This window comes from Sceloporus occidentalis, unplaced genomic scaffold (assembly GCF_023333645.1).
Source record: "Sceloporus occidentalis isolate IW3139 unplaced genomic scaffold, rSceOcc1.0.p SCAF_5, whole genome shotgun sequence".
Classification (NCBI taxonomy): domain Eukaryota; kingdom Metazoa; phylum Chordata; class Lepidosauria; order Squamata; family Phrynosomatidae; genus Sceloporus; species Sceloporus occidentalis.
In genome coordinates this window covers 102,584,857-102,600,056 of record NW_028316985.1, presented here as the reverse complement: position 1 = coordinate 102,600,056, position 15,200 = coordinate 102,584,857, and the positions used below count along the sequence as shown (strand labels likewise).

At 40.8% G+C, this 15,200-nt stretch overlaps 1 protein-coding gene across 9 annotated transcripts in view; it reads right to left on the bottom strand.

Annotated features, from left to right (window-relative positions):
* The window catches only part of LOC149312597 (protein shisa-like-1), a 114,814-nt gene that overhangs the window by 46,002 nt on the left and 53,612 nt on the right, over positions 1-15,200 (bottom strand). For all 9 annotated transcript variants that reach the window (XM_089524945.1, XM_089524950.1, XM_089524951.1 and 6 more), the window contains exon 3: positions 13,954-14,167. In XM_089524945.1, coding sequence (XP_089381071.1) covers positions 13,954-14,167 — 214 coding nt within the window. The remainder of the gene's footprint in view (positions 1-13,953; positions 14,168-15,200) is intronic.

The following is a 15,200-nucleotide window of genomic DNA, read 5'->3' as shown; positions in this document are numbered from 1 at the left end:
CTATCACAGGGTTTTCTTGGTGACTTTGTTCAGCAGGGGTCTCCTTTGCTTTCCTCTGAGGCTGAGAGAGTGTGACTTGTCCAAGTCACCCAGTGTGCAAGTAGAAAGACACATATTTCTGCCATCACATTGGCATTACCAGTGTTGGGGGGCGAGGAGAATAATTTCTGTTTCCCCTCAACCATTACTGCAGTTGTAGCTCTGTTATATTTTACCGCAGAGCCAGTGGAACCCATGCACATGTAAGAGAAAATGAATTCAAGTCCATGATAAGTAAATGCATGTCAGGTAGCTGGTTATAAATATAGACTATGTAGGATGTATTTGTCAAGAGAGAATATGCCAGTATACACACTGCTGTCTAATCTGATACATCAGCAGTCCTACTGCATTAGTTGGTAACATTCATGCACATGAAACTTCAGCCCCTTTATTTGTTATGGATAAGTATGCATAGCAGCACTTATTTCTTGTAAATTGGTAATGCCAGGAAAAATTACAAATTTTTCTTGCCCTTGATGAAAAAGTGTATCTTGAATTAAAAAAAAATTGCCACATTTCTTACACAGAAAACAATGCCTTCTGCACAAAAGACACTGTTTCTCTCTCTCTCTGGCTTTGCTTCACGAACGAAGATTCAGGAAGGACTCATCCCGCACTTTGTACAAGCACGTTGCTGACTAAAAAGGCCAATTCGGGATAAACAGGTCCAGTTTGCTTCTGCACAAAAGACACTGTTTACTGCACAAAGAAATCCACCTTGTTTTATACACATTAAACATTTCTGTGCTAATGAATTTTTCTTTGCAAAAAAGGTCCCAAAATGCAAACAATCATTAAAACATGCAAAATGCTTGTAATCTCAGCCAATGGGGAATTAGAGAATCTTTGGAAATTCTTGGTTTTTACATGCACAAAGTAAATGAGAGTTTACATTCTCAACATAATTTATGACAGATCTGTAGTTCAGATTCACTTTGCAAAACAAAAAAAGTGCAGAGGAACAGAACTGAGTACCTGAAAAACAGCCTGAAATTTTGAAACAAATCACATTTTTCAATTGAATTTTCACCATTCTCATAACTGTAGTTCATTCTGAAGAACCCCATATTTTCAGTATATATTACAATTTAGGTTCTTTTCCATATCAGCAATGATATTGCAAAGCATGGAATGCTGACCTTGGAACACTGTGTAGATCTCTGGAAACTATACTTTTTGATTTTTTTTTTAATTTAAAAAGCATTTGATGATGATCCGTGAATTAATAGCACTTTGAAGTCCACTGATTACAAAGGGTTAAGATATTTGGCCATGACTCCAACCAATGCAAAGTAAAGACTATTCATGAACAAGAAAACACCTCCCTTCCTTCTTTATACTATAAAGAAATTAAATAACATCCAAACAATGATACCTTTATTGGGCCAACCAAAATACACAGTTCAGATGTTCAGATGCTGTGGCAATGGAGATAGCAACAAAATAGACAAACTAGGTAGCCCAAGAGGGGGGGGGGGAATGGAGTGAAAGGGGAGCATGCTTGTACCTTGCTAGTGTCTTAATGGGCGAACCTCTGCTCTGATGCCCTGTCCTGGTGGAGGGCTGCATATGTGACTGTGTGAAGGATCAAGGGGATGGCCATCCAATGCAATGGCAGGCACTGGTGGTTTGATAGTGTGCAGGGATAGTGGGGGGGGGGGAGTAAAAAAGAGCACTCAGTGGTGCAGCTTGATGGAGGCTCAATGTGGCTTCAGAAAAAGCAGCTTCAAGCCACTTTTTCTTGCCCATCTGCTTTGCCCCTAGACTTATAAACCATGCCCTATAAGGAACGCCTTAGGGAGCTGGGGATGTTTAGCCTGGAGAAGAGAAGGTTAAGAGGTGATATGATAGACCCGTTTAAATGTCAGGAACTTCCTGGCAGTAAGGGCTGTTTGACAGCAGAACACACTCCCTCGGAGAGTAGTGGAGTCTCCTTCCTTGGAGGTCTTTAAGCAGAGGCTGGATGGCCATCTGTTGGGGATGCTTTGATTGAGAGTTCCTGCATGGCAAAGGGTTGGACTGGATGGTCCTTGTAGTCTCTTCCAACTCTACGATTCTATGATTCTAAGCTTACCTCAAAGTAGACAAGCACAGGATTGTACTCTTAATCTTTAAAAATTCACAGAGAGAGAGAGAGAGAGAGAGAGAGAGAGAGAGAGAGAGAGTGCCAGTGTGCTCACAAAATGCCCAAATGCAAAGCCCATGAAGAATTCAAATGAATAATTCATAAAAATTTGATGGCCTTAACCATAAAACACTTTTAAAATGAAGTGAAACTTATATAAAATTGAAGCATAAAAAGAGAAAGTGGAATGAATTCAATTTGCTGGTAAGGTGCTTTAATTGTCATTAGCACATTAAACACTAAGCATTTATGTGCATTAATTACTGTACTCCATAATTGCATGAAACCTACAAGCTAGTGAAGTACCTCTTTCCATACTTAAGACATGAGAAAAATCTACAGCAAAAGACTAATCATGATGCTGAATGTCATCAGCTAAGGGAATAAATTTTCTGGTTGGTTCCCCTTGACTAAATTGGAAAGAGTGTTAAAGCACTTTTAAGCCACTGGGAGAATTGGACATGAATGCCCATCTCTTTGTAATAGGAAAAAACCATGTGGTGTCCACCTTTCCTATTCTTGAATCCCAGTCACTGCACAGTTGTAATTGCTTCCTCCTGTGGAATGTAAACCACCTGCCCACAGAAGAAGATATCATATGGTCACTAGTTGGGGTGGGCAGTTCTCTTATTTCTGTGCCAGGTCCAAGTGGACCATTCACTCATTCTCAAACTGGGCTGAATATGGAGGAATCCATATAGGTCACCACTAGTTGAATGTGTGTGCTTCTCCCAGGAAAGATCAAGAGTATACTCTGAAATAAATTCAGATTGAGTGTTTCCTCAGGAGATCGGATTTTAGACATACCATGCAAAAGAATGGCTGAGCGGGTGACTATACTTGGCTACATTCTTCCAATGAAATGAGACAGACACAAAGTAATTAACTTTGGTTGGATAGATAAGTGGTGGCAGGTGTTGCACAAATATATAATTTACCTATTATAATTAACAGGTACAGCTAGCTTATAATGAACAGGTTCTAAACTGGGCAAACATTTGCTTGATTTGCACCAATTTGGCCTAAATGTATACTGCATATATAAGAAGGGCTGACTATCTATCTATCTATCTATCTATCTATCTATCTATCTATCTATCTATCTATCTATCTATCTATATGTTTCCTTGTTGTTAACTGCTGTTAAGTCAACCTTGACCTCTGGATACTCCATAAACGAGAGACCTCCAAGACACCCTGTCATCAATAGCCCTGCTCAGGTCTTGCAAACTCAGGGCTATAGCTATCTTGATTGAGTCTATCCACGTTTAATGTGGTCTTCTTAGTTTCTTCCTGCCTTCTACCTCAGCAAGCATTATTGTCTTTTTTTTTTTGTGTGTGGTTTTTTTGGGCTATGTGGCCATGTTCTAGAAGAGTTGTCTTCTAGAACATGGCCACATTTTTGTCTTCTCACGATGAAGCTAAAGTCTAGTTTTGTCCTCTTGGCTTCTAGGGAGAGTTCAGGCTTGATTTCCTTTAGGACCTATTTATTTGTCCTTTTACCAATCCAGAGTACTCACAGAACTCTCCTCCAGCACCGTATTTTAAATGAGTTGATTTTTTTTTCTTATCAGCTTCTTTCATTGTCTAGCTTTCACAAGAATACATAGAGAATGGAAATACAATGGCATGGACCATCCTAACTTTAGTATTTAGTGATATATCTTGACACTTCAAGATCTTGTCTAGCTCCTTGATAGCTGCCCTTCCAAGACCTGATCTTCTTTTGATTTCTTGACTTGGATTATTTCAAGGTTTCCATCATCTCCTTTAAAGTTATGTAAATCATCTGTGGTCATTACAGTTGGCTCTCTATATCCATCGATTCCTTGCCCATGGAGTCAACCATTCACAGTTTAAAAATATTTTAAAATATATATAAATTCAAAAAACTTGATTTTCCATTTTATATAAGGGACACCATATTACTGTACCATTGTATTTAATGGGATTTGAGCATCAACCAATTTTGATATCCATGAGGGGTCCTGAAACCAAACCCCAGCAGATACCAAAGGTCCACTGTATTTGTTTCTTAATGTTCAACTGTAAACCTGCCTTTGCACTTTTTTCCTTGACCTTCCTCAGTAATCTTTCCAAGTGTTTGCTATTTGTTGCTAGTAGTATGGTGCCAACTGCATATCTTAAATTATTGATGTTCCTTCCTCCAATTTTCACACCTCCTTCTTCTGAGTCTAATTCTGCTTTATGTATGATATATTCAGCATATGTTAAACTGTGACCTGCTGATCCCACCGATTCTTTGTGTCTATGCTACAGTGGCAATTGGATTTAGGCCCAAAACAGAAGTAAAAAAGAATAAATGATGCAAGGTAAAAAGAAAGAAAGAAAGAAAAGATCACAGAGGTGTTGTTAATTTGCACAATTCAGACTTTCATTTCCTCCCTGCACATAATGTGAAGATGCTGTGTAAAAGGCCTGCTACTCAGTGATGTCAATGGCTGCTACATATGATATTCATAAAACAATTTCCACTGGTTCCACAGCAGAATGTTAGATACTTGTTCAATTTTTGATAACATATTTGTAAGTAAAACTGTTGGCTTTATTCAGAAAATGGAAACTGGCAAATATTCACTGGATCTGTAGATTCATCAGTCCAGTGACATTTACTGTTTGTTTTCTGAAAAGATGCATATATATGAGGGAACAGGCAATGGAACAGTCAGGTTCCTTGTCACATCTATCAACATTGTCCATGTTTATTTCATTAGCGTAACCTTAGTGACATTAGTAGCAACTGGGGTTTAGAGCCTTCATTACTAGTTACAGAATTATTTCTCAAAAAAGCTACCAGTGTTACAAAATGTTATTTCTACTTTTGCATCACATTTCACATGGAGTTAACTTAGGGCAACACTGGTTGCGAGCAATTCACCTTTATAAAGAAATAATGCCAAGAGAGTAATATATCCCCGGGGCTATTTAGAAGAGCAAAGATCAAAATGCAGGGAATTCTAGTACAGCTCAATTTCGTTATAGAATTGATCTAAGACCATAGAATGATATCACTTTCCTCAGAGATCATTGAAGCCTCTCATTTCAAAATCACAAACTTGAAAGGGAAAAAATGAATTGCATCCAAGAGTCCTATGACTTTCATCTTGCATAGAATGCCAAACAGTATACATTGTGTATATGTGTGCATATATATACACACACACTTTTCTGTTTACTGCCTGTCTTCTGTAGCCTGACAGCTAGATTAATTCATACGTACAAGTTTCAGCATCCACTAATGTGACACACATGCATGTCTGCACTTAATTGAGATAAATTTTAGCAAATAATCCCAGCTGCCAACAGCCAACTTCAGTGTTCAACAGTTGTGTGATAAGCTTGTTGTGTGCCTTCAAGTCATTCCCGGCATGTCAATCCTAAAGTGAACATATCACAGGGTTTTCTCGGCAACATTTGTTCTGATGAGATTTACCATTTTCTTCCTCTGAGGATGAGGGAATATGACTTGCCCAAGATCATCCAGTGAGCTTTCACAAATGAGTAGAGATTTGAGTCTTGGGAGATTATCGCACTGCGTTCTGAGACCGTTCTCATCACGTGATGAGAACGGAACGCATTTGAGTATACCGCACGTATGTGTTCCAATCGGGTTCTCAGAACGCTTAAATGTGTTCCAAATGTGTTCCAGGAGGGTACAGATATGAATGTGTTCCCAGAGAGCTGAAATGGGATGAGAACGTTCCAACAGAAGTGTGTGTGATATTCTTATGTGTTCTCAAATCCGTTCTCTCATTCCTCCGTCTCCTGATTGGCTGAAAGAATGACAGGCAGGGAGGGAGGCAGGCAGGCAAGCGACTGCAGTGAGGGAAGGGGTGTGTGTGTGTGAGGGGGGAAAGAAGGAGGGAGGGAAGGGAGGAAAGTTGGGACAAGTGAGAGAAGAGGAAAGAAGGGAAAGAGAGAGAAAGAGAGAGGGAAACAGGGGGGCCAGAGCAGAGAGCAAGAGGGAGAGGGTCTGGCTGCTTCTGCGGGGGCCTCTAGTGTCATGTCCAGCGGGGCTCCTGTGCTGGCAGCCTGCAGGAGGCAAGGATGGCACGGATGCCCAGGACCTTCTCCTCCTTCCCTCCAGGAAGGAACCCACAAAAGCTCCTCTGTTTGGAGCAACACACAAAAGCAAGCAAACAACTCCCAGAATTCCATAGCAAAGAGCCAGACAAGAATTAAAGCGGGGAGGGAAGCTCACAGGCCCCACCTGGAATATTGTGTCCAGTTCTGGGCACCACAATTCAAAAAGGAGCGTGTCCAAAGGAGGGCGACTAAAATGGTGAAAGGTCTGGAAACCATGCCCTACAAGGAACGACTTAGGGAGCTGGGGATGTTTAGCCTGGAGAAGAGAAGATTAAGAGGTGATATGATAGCCCTGTTTAAATATTTGAAGGGATGTCATATTGATGAGGGAGCAAGCTTGTTTTCTGCTGCTCCAGAGACTAGGACCCGGAGCAATGGATGCAAGCTCCAGGAAAAGAGATCCCACTTCAATATTAGGAGGAACTTCCTGAGAGTAAGGGCTGTTCGACAGTGGAACACACTCTTTCCTCAGAGTGTAGTGGAGTCTCCTTCCTTGGAGGTCTTTAAGCAGAGGCTGGATGGCCATCTGTTGGGGATGCTTTGATTGTGATTTCCTGCATGGCAGAATGGGGTTGGACTGGATGGCCCTTGTGGTCTCTTCCAACTCTATGATTCTATGATTCTATGAAGGCACACATTACATGCGCACACACACAGGAGGCAAAAGGCTGACAAGCAGCCAAAATGGGGAATTGGGATGACAGCAGAGGACTCTTCTTTTCTAACCGGTTTAAAGAGCTGCTATGGCTGCCGGGGCTCTGCCCTTGGCCCAGTCCCCTCCCTGGCAACTTGCTTTTCTTCGGCTTGAAGAGACCTGCATGGAGCTCCTCCTTCTTCCCAGCCTTGCAAAGGAGGTTTGGGATGTAACTTGCATCCCCATTTCTCTTTCTCCCTGCCTTCCTCCCGATCCCTCCTTCTTCCCTCCCTTCCCTCCCTCCTCCTTTCCCCCCTCTCTCTCTCACACACACCCCTTCCCTCACTGCAGTCGCTCGCCTGCCTGCTTCAATGCCTCCCTGCCTGTCATTCTTTCAGCCAATCAGGAGACGGAGGCGGCCTTGGTGGAATATGTTCTCGGAACGGTTTCAGGAATCGCTGTGCGGTAAAATGCAGTTCTGATCACGTTTTGATCACGTTCTAGTTTACTAATGCAGTAATATCTGTTCCAGGAACGTTCTCATCACGTGATGATAGGAACGGTCTCAGAACGCAGTGCGATAATCTCCTTGGTCTCACAGAGACCTAATCCAGCACTCAAAGTAGTACAGCATGCTAGTTCTTTAATTTTAGGCCTAAAAACACCTTCTTCTTTCAGTGATCAATGCATTCTATAAAGTCATGTTCTTACATAGTTATTGCATAATGCTTACATGGTGCTATATTCACCAATACCTTGTTCACCATTAACACAGTTTTCATAATTACAGACCTTGGAGCAGAAAGCAAGTTGCACGCATTCTATAGCAGGGAATCTTTGCTCCTTTACATGCTTTGGACAACTCAGCCAGCATGACCAATGGTAAAGAATTATGGAGCTTGTAACCTAAAACATCTGGCAGTTCAAAGGTTTCCTGCTCCTATTCTACAAAAGAACTACTGCTCACACAGGCAAAGGAAAAGGTTAAGAGGTTAGGCAGGCTGGTGCCAAGTATACACAGATTTTACAACAAAAAGGTTTGCAAATGTACAGCCAAACGTACATAAGAATATTTTGCTCTTTTGCAGATAATCCATACTGATTTGAAAAAGGGTTTTCAACACAGTGAAGCAAACAAATTAAAAAAAAAAACAGCTACAATGAAACAAGCCTTTACTCTCACAACCAAATTTTAACAGTAGAGGATTAAAATTCTGTGGAAGGGAAAAAAAGAAGAGAAGGGAGTGTGGTAGCAAAAAGGGGAAGGAGCAATGGTACATGATGTTGTGTGTGCCTTCAAGTTGTTTCTGACTTATGAAGGTCCTAAGACAAACTTATCAAAGGTTTTTCTGAGGTTGAGAGCATGTGACTCACCGAAGGTAATCTAGCAGATTTCCATAGCCAAGTGAGGAACTGAACCTTGGTCTCCAGCATCCTAGACCTACCCTCAAACCACTACACCAGTCTGGTTTTGTTTCCTACAGAAATTTTCACTGCCACTTTTCTTGAATGATATATTTCATTTGCAAGCACTCTACACTGGGGATTGACAGAGGGTTATCAATGCACAGTTCATTGCAGGCAGCACAGAAATATTTTCAGATAAAATAAATAAGGGCTGGCATCTTATTCAATATGCATGAGCTTGTAATCCTATCACCACATCTTGTAACATTTGGAATTCACACTTATGGTAATTAATGACCAAATATAATACACACACCCCAAACCATTTTCTCAAGGCAACCAGCATTCCAGCTGAACATTTTCCAAGGTGGAGATTAAGGCCCTGGGAAATAATGGACCCGAACAGACAGGTCAAAATAAAGCTGCTTCAGGTCACTTTGGAGGTATACTGTTTAAATGATGCATGCATCCTAAGAGGCCGGAAGCTGTGCCAAAGCCACACTCCAGTCCTAAGAACTGCAGTGCAGCTTTGGCACAGCTTCTGGTCTCTTAAGATGCATGTGTCATTTAAACAGCACACTTCCAAAGTGACCCGAAGCAGCTTTATTTTGCCCTGTCTGTTCGGGCCCAATGTCTGCGGTGCTCTTCCAGTTTCAGGACATGCAAGAGAACCAGTTCTGACAAGAACCTAAGGGATATTTAAATGTGCCCCATAACAGAACTTCTCTTGTTTATGCTCCAATTTCCAAATATGTAGTGCTTCAAAAACTCTTTGATTGGGGTACTTGCTGGCTTAGGAGATAGAATTTTTGGGGAGCAGGGTGAGGTAGCATTGACCGAAATAACTATGTCTGATAATGATGAAGGATCTTGGCCGAAGCTTCTAAAGCCTCACTGATGGCCTTTTGTCTAGCTTCTGGAAGAGCATCTGATGCTTGCTTGTTGTTGGGATTTTTGTAAATAGTGCTGCACTCCATGGTCTTCCTTACATCCTTAAGTATATGTACATCCTTAGTATAATGGACAACAGATTAAGACATCTTGAGTCAGCAATCTTAACTGGAAAATTCTATGCACATTAATGGACTGCAGATTAAAAATAAAAAGTAGATCATCATGGAAGACTTGCCTCAGTCTTGCTTTAAGCCTTCTCTTCCTGCTAATAAGGACAAGCTCAGTTGCCTGGTACATAGCAATTATGGAGGTTGTTTAGCTGGAACACCTGAAGTATAAATTATGCTTAATAAAGCACAATCAGTTTGTTCTTACAGTGAAAAGACCTCCTCCCCAGCTCCTCGTTCAATCTCGTTTAGAAAGATGTAATTACAGACTGAAAATAAGCCAGCAAATTGATAATTCACATCATGTCTGAAATAATAATAAACTATGTGTGCAGTTATTATGACCAAATCATGTTTTGTGCAAGAAAGGATAGGGGAATAAGCAGGGTGTAATATTCTCCAGAAAATTCTCCCCCAATTTTCATTTTGCTCTTCTCTGCTACTCTACCCTTCCATAGGAGTAGTTTTGATGCAGTTTTGTGAAAAAAGAAAAGAATTCCTCTTAATTCTAGCTATGTGCGCCAAATCAATCAAGTATCATCAGGCCACCCCAATGATATAGCACTGAAGTTGGGGAAAGCTACTTTTAGAACAACTCCCAGAATCTCTCAGCCAACACAAACAGGTTGTAGTCCAAAAATTCCACATGGAACCATGTAGCAGTTATGATCAGCCCTGTGATATCTCAGAACTGCAAATGAATGAAGACAATGCTTTCCTCAAACTCTGGCTCTTTTGAAAAACTCCTTTCCAATATGCCTGCATATATGCCCACCCTCCAGGGGATGCTCTACTTTCCCTGTAGGCATAAACATTATATTTTCAGCTATGGAAAGGGAAGTCAAAGGATATACTTAGGGCCACTATATGACTGAAGGTGATCATCCCTGTTCTTACTTGCAGCAGCTCTTTCAGGTTCTGTTTTTGGTAAACTGGTGTGATCAAATATTAATTTCATCACACCAGTTTCAATATTGTTTCATATTTCCCATTTCTTCAAGCAGTGAGAGGTTCTGTTGTGTTCTCTGGAAGTCAGAGAAGGTTTATGGTGTTTTAGTAACATTTGTTTATTTACAGATATCCAACTATAGCATAACTGGAGGCAAGCAGCATTCCATTCCCATGAGCCAGTGAATCTGTTCCTATCTCAGATCAAATCACCAGAGAGGAACAATCTTCCCTCCCAGGAGCTTCTGGCAAACCTTTCTGTTGCAAAATATCTTCTATTGTTACAGAGACCTTTCTCTATCTCTTTTCAAAAGGTGAGGAAGGCATCACTGAATATCTGGCAAACATTAGCTTGCATTAAAAATACCCCCATGGCTATGCTACATAATTAGCATGCAATCTCTCTCAGAAAGAAAATTGTCTAGTCACTAACTGTTTCTCTATAAATTACAAACTAGGAGGAACAGAGAAGGCCTGACTGGTAACGGTTGCAGATTTTTTCAACCCTGGTACTGGACTACAGCTCTCATTCTGTCATGGCCAAGATGGCCAAATGTGATCTAAGTATAGTCCCACAACATCTGAGAACCTAAAATGGGAGAAAATGCTAAGGCCCTGCAGTTAGTGTATGGCCTCATTCCCACTTACAGATAATTCGGTTTCTGAACCAAATTGATGAAATGGTTCAGCAGCAGAGCATGGTTCACACTACATTTGTGCCGATCGAAGCTGCTCCTTCACCCCCCCCCCCCCCCCCGGTCAAGCCAGCGGCAGAGGTTCCCTCCCCACGCCTGATGCTTCACCCATGGTGGGAGCGATACATGCAGTAGGGGCCATCTGGGCCAGGCACCAGGCAGGAGGGAGTGAGGGAAGGGTGGCTAGTGGCTGGAAAGCCCATGCTGGATCCCTCCTGTCCTTTCTCCTGGAACGGGATCCACGGCAGGTCTCCCGGCAAGAGTTGAGGCAAGGCAGGTGCATTGGCTTTCCTCATACGGTGGCAGCCTCCTCCTCCTCCTCTTCTTCCGTCTCTCCTTTCGCCCTGCTCTTGCCAAGTGGTTTCTGGAGGAGGATGCCAGCTTGAAGCTATTTGTGGGCAGCATCCATTTCACAATACTCCGATAAAAAGACCCACCATGACATTTTAATACTGTGCACTAAAATCAGGCAAATTTAAAGCTAATTTGTATTAGTAGTCATTTCCAACTCATGGTGACCCTAAGGAAATCTATCACAGGGTTTTCTTGCCAAGATTTGTTCAGAAGGGGTTTGCCTTTGCCTTTCTCTGAGGTTGAAAGAATGTGATTTGCCAGTGCATTTCTATGGCCAAGTAGGGATTCAAACCACTACACCATGCTGGCTCTATTTAATACTAATAGATGTATTACACTGTAGAGGAAAGTTTTTTGTACAGCAGGGAAGAGTTCTTAATAAGCTTTAAGAGATTTAATCAGACTTTTAATTAAGAGTTTTGTAGACTAGAAGAGCAAGGATTTCCTTTTGAAGGGAAAAAGAAACATACAGGATATTCCTTTCACTATGGATATTACCAGAGACAGGCAGCATTAGAAGGTGATGTGGCTCCCCTTCCTACTATTATAAACTGTACTTTATTTGAATTCACACAGTTCCTCAGTCACCAATGAAAGAAGTTATAGTCTAAAAGATAGGTTTCCCAAGCTCTGTCTTGCCATTTAGTGGCATAGTTTCTGAAGATTTTAGGTCAAAGGTGAGAAAAGTGTGGCCCATGGAGTGCACACAGCCACTAGACCCACTTTTGTGGCCCCTGAAGCCATTGGTACCACAAAGCCCCCTAACCGCCTCAACCCCAAGCACCCCAAAACTGCTCTGTGTCAATGTGAGAGAAAAGCAGAAAATCAATCTATTATTTAAAAATTCAGGATTCCTCTTCTGAAAATCACATAGAACCACCACCACCCCACCATGTGGGAAAACATACAAAGATGTTCCCCATCACCCACCTCTACTGAATAGTAATTATTAGCAATACTATATTTTATTTGTTATATGCTTATACCTGCTGCTTTTGTTTTAGTATAATCCTATCAGAGGTTTTGCAGTTCTGTGCTTAGTATTACTGTTAGTTGTTTTGAGTCCCAAACTTGAACGAGGTAGGAATCAGATCATCATCATCATCATCATCATCATCATCCTCATCATCAAACAGCAATAGCAATAGCAAGTACATTTCTACACCGCTTATCAGTGAACTAGCACTCCTTAAGCAGTGTACAATGTATAACAAGCTGGTTACTCATTTTACCAACCTATGAAAAGGTGGAAGGCTGAGTTGATCTTGGAGCCTTCCATGATCAAACTTACAATGCTGTGGCTGCAGGACTGGCATATGAACTAGTTCTTGTTATTTAACAGTAAGGGTACTAAGTATGCATATGCTCAACAGCACTCTATTGCTGGGTTCAGATGCAACAGTACATAATTGTTTAGTATTTAAAGAACAAGATTCAGGACTGTGTACTCCTCCCTCTTCTTTCCTCCTTTGGCATAGTTGTGTAGAGAGTGAAATCATTCATCTCCATTTTCCACTAGCCACAGTGCGTGATTTTGTCTGAACTGGTACAACCTATGGTTAATATAGTTTGCCCAAACAAGCCAAAGCAATCCATGTTTTCTAACCTTAGATTTTTTTTTTTACAAGCTATACTTACAACTAACCAGAGTATGTCTCAGTTTTGGCAAAGTAAGTAACATTGACAGAAATATGGAGACTATCAAATGGGGGGAAATCATGGCATTTTCCTTGCAAAGTCTTGTGATCACGGCAAAGATTTTCAGATGATGTTGTGATCAGAGAGGACTTATCCCGGGAAGAACCAGGAATGCTCCAGCAAGAAATCACTCATAGGATTTCATGTTCAAGGTGAAGATTTTCTGAGAGATAAATCCTCTCAGAAAATCTTCACCATGAACCGAGTGTGTCCTTTACTCCCAGCTTCCCCTCACCCCCATGTGATAGTCTCCATTGTCTCCTAAAAACATGCTATTGGAGGACAGGGAGTAGGGTTCAGGTGCCTCCCTTCTGGGTGCTATATTTGAATTAGGTCACTGTTCCTACTTTATCTTTTGCTGGGACAGAGTTCTCAGAAAGAAAACAGATTGTGATTTTAGTGGGCTTGGCTTAAGTGCAATCTTGATTTGAAATTAGCTTCCATCTTTCATGGTTCTTCAAATCCTGTTCTAAAAGACATTTGTATGATTAAAAATGTAGACAAATGGGGGAAATAAAGCGGGCCACAGAGTTTAAGATTAAATTGTACAATGGATTCTTAAGGAGAACTTACACTCCAATAAGATACCTTCCAATGCACCTTGCTGTTTAAGTGCAAGTGGTTGTAGGCAATTAATATGCAGCTTGCACAAATTTAAAACAGCAATTAGGCACACATAACATTTTGGGCTACATGGAAAATGTCAATTCCCCGTCTTCCTCGCTTGTCACTTTTACTGCTTTCTTTATTTTTTATTTTTAGTTATGGACATGCGTTTAAACATTCTGCTACCTGCTTCGATGACTCACTACAGTTTTGATTATATTCAGAATAAATTTTGAAGAAGAACAACAAAAAAGAGATTCCATCTTATTTACTTACTTATGCATATATCCATCTGTTTCCACTGTTAGGTTCATCTGCATAACAGTCTGAAACTCTGTCTCATTACAGCAATATTTAAACACGGTGTTGTTATGGTGACAGCAAAAGATGTATGATTTATTGTCAGAAAGACGTGGACAGTGGAATCCAAAATGGGAGCGGCCTTTGTAGTCTGTATATGGCTCACAGACGCGAAAATGTGCGGATAGTGCTGTAAGGCAAAAAGCAAATCTCTTTGTAACTCAGTTGCAACAGTAAGATAAGAGTTAGTTTTTATAGAACACCATATATACCTCTAAAATCCCAGTTCTTTTCTGTGCTATGGGGGCTGGGATGGGGCAGGGAGCTGGTGGAAAGAATATTTTTTTTCTAAGGCAGGGGTGAGGATTTTGTGGCCCTCTAGATGTTGCTGAACTGCACCACCCAGTATTCGTCTCCATTGGGTATACTGGAGGCATAGTTCAGCAATCTGTGCAAGGCTTACAGTTCTCACCCTTGGCATAAGGCCACATTGTAGATACTATCTTGTGGCTGCAGTGAGATTTAAACTAGGGACTTACCAGCCCACCTTCTTCACTACACTCTTACATATATGACAACTGAACAGCCATTTGTCTATTTTCTGCAAAGCTGAGGAACATGTAGGTCTTATACATTGTTGGATCACAATTTCTCCCATCATTCCCTTTTGGTTACACTAACTAGGACTGAGGAAACTGCAGATCAACATCTGGAAGGTCATATGTTATTCAATCCAAATTTGCAGTGCAATCTTCTGTACATTTTTTCAAAAGGAAATCCCATTGACCTCAATTATACTTAGCATCAAATAAGTGGTTATATGATTACAGCCTAATAGCATAAATGTAGTAGGAGAGCAACTTCTTGTTAGAGGAAATTACTTAAATGCTACAAAACAATAAAATAAAATTCAAAATTATGACAATCAATGAGACTGTAATATAGAAAATAAAACCCTTTGAAGCCCCATTGATTTTCAATGTGAGAGGTGTAACCATGTATTTAATTTTTTATTCAAATCAATGGGACAAACTGAGGCAGAATTATGTGTTTATTGTGTTGTGCAAAACACAGAATCTATTTCCATGGTATTTGATGTTGTTGTAATCAGTCCTTAACTGATTTGAAACAAGGGATAGCCCTAGCAGCTAGAATAAATACATGACAAACTTTAGTTTTGAAGTGTAGATACAGTACAGAGGGCCTGTTCTTAAATAAAATGT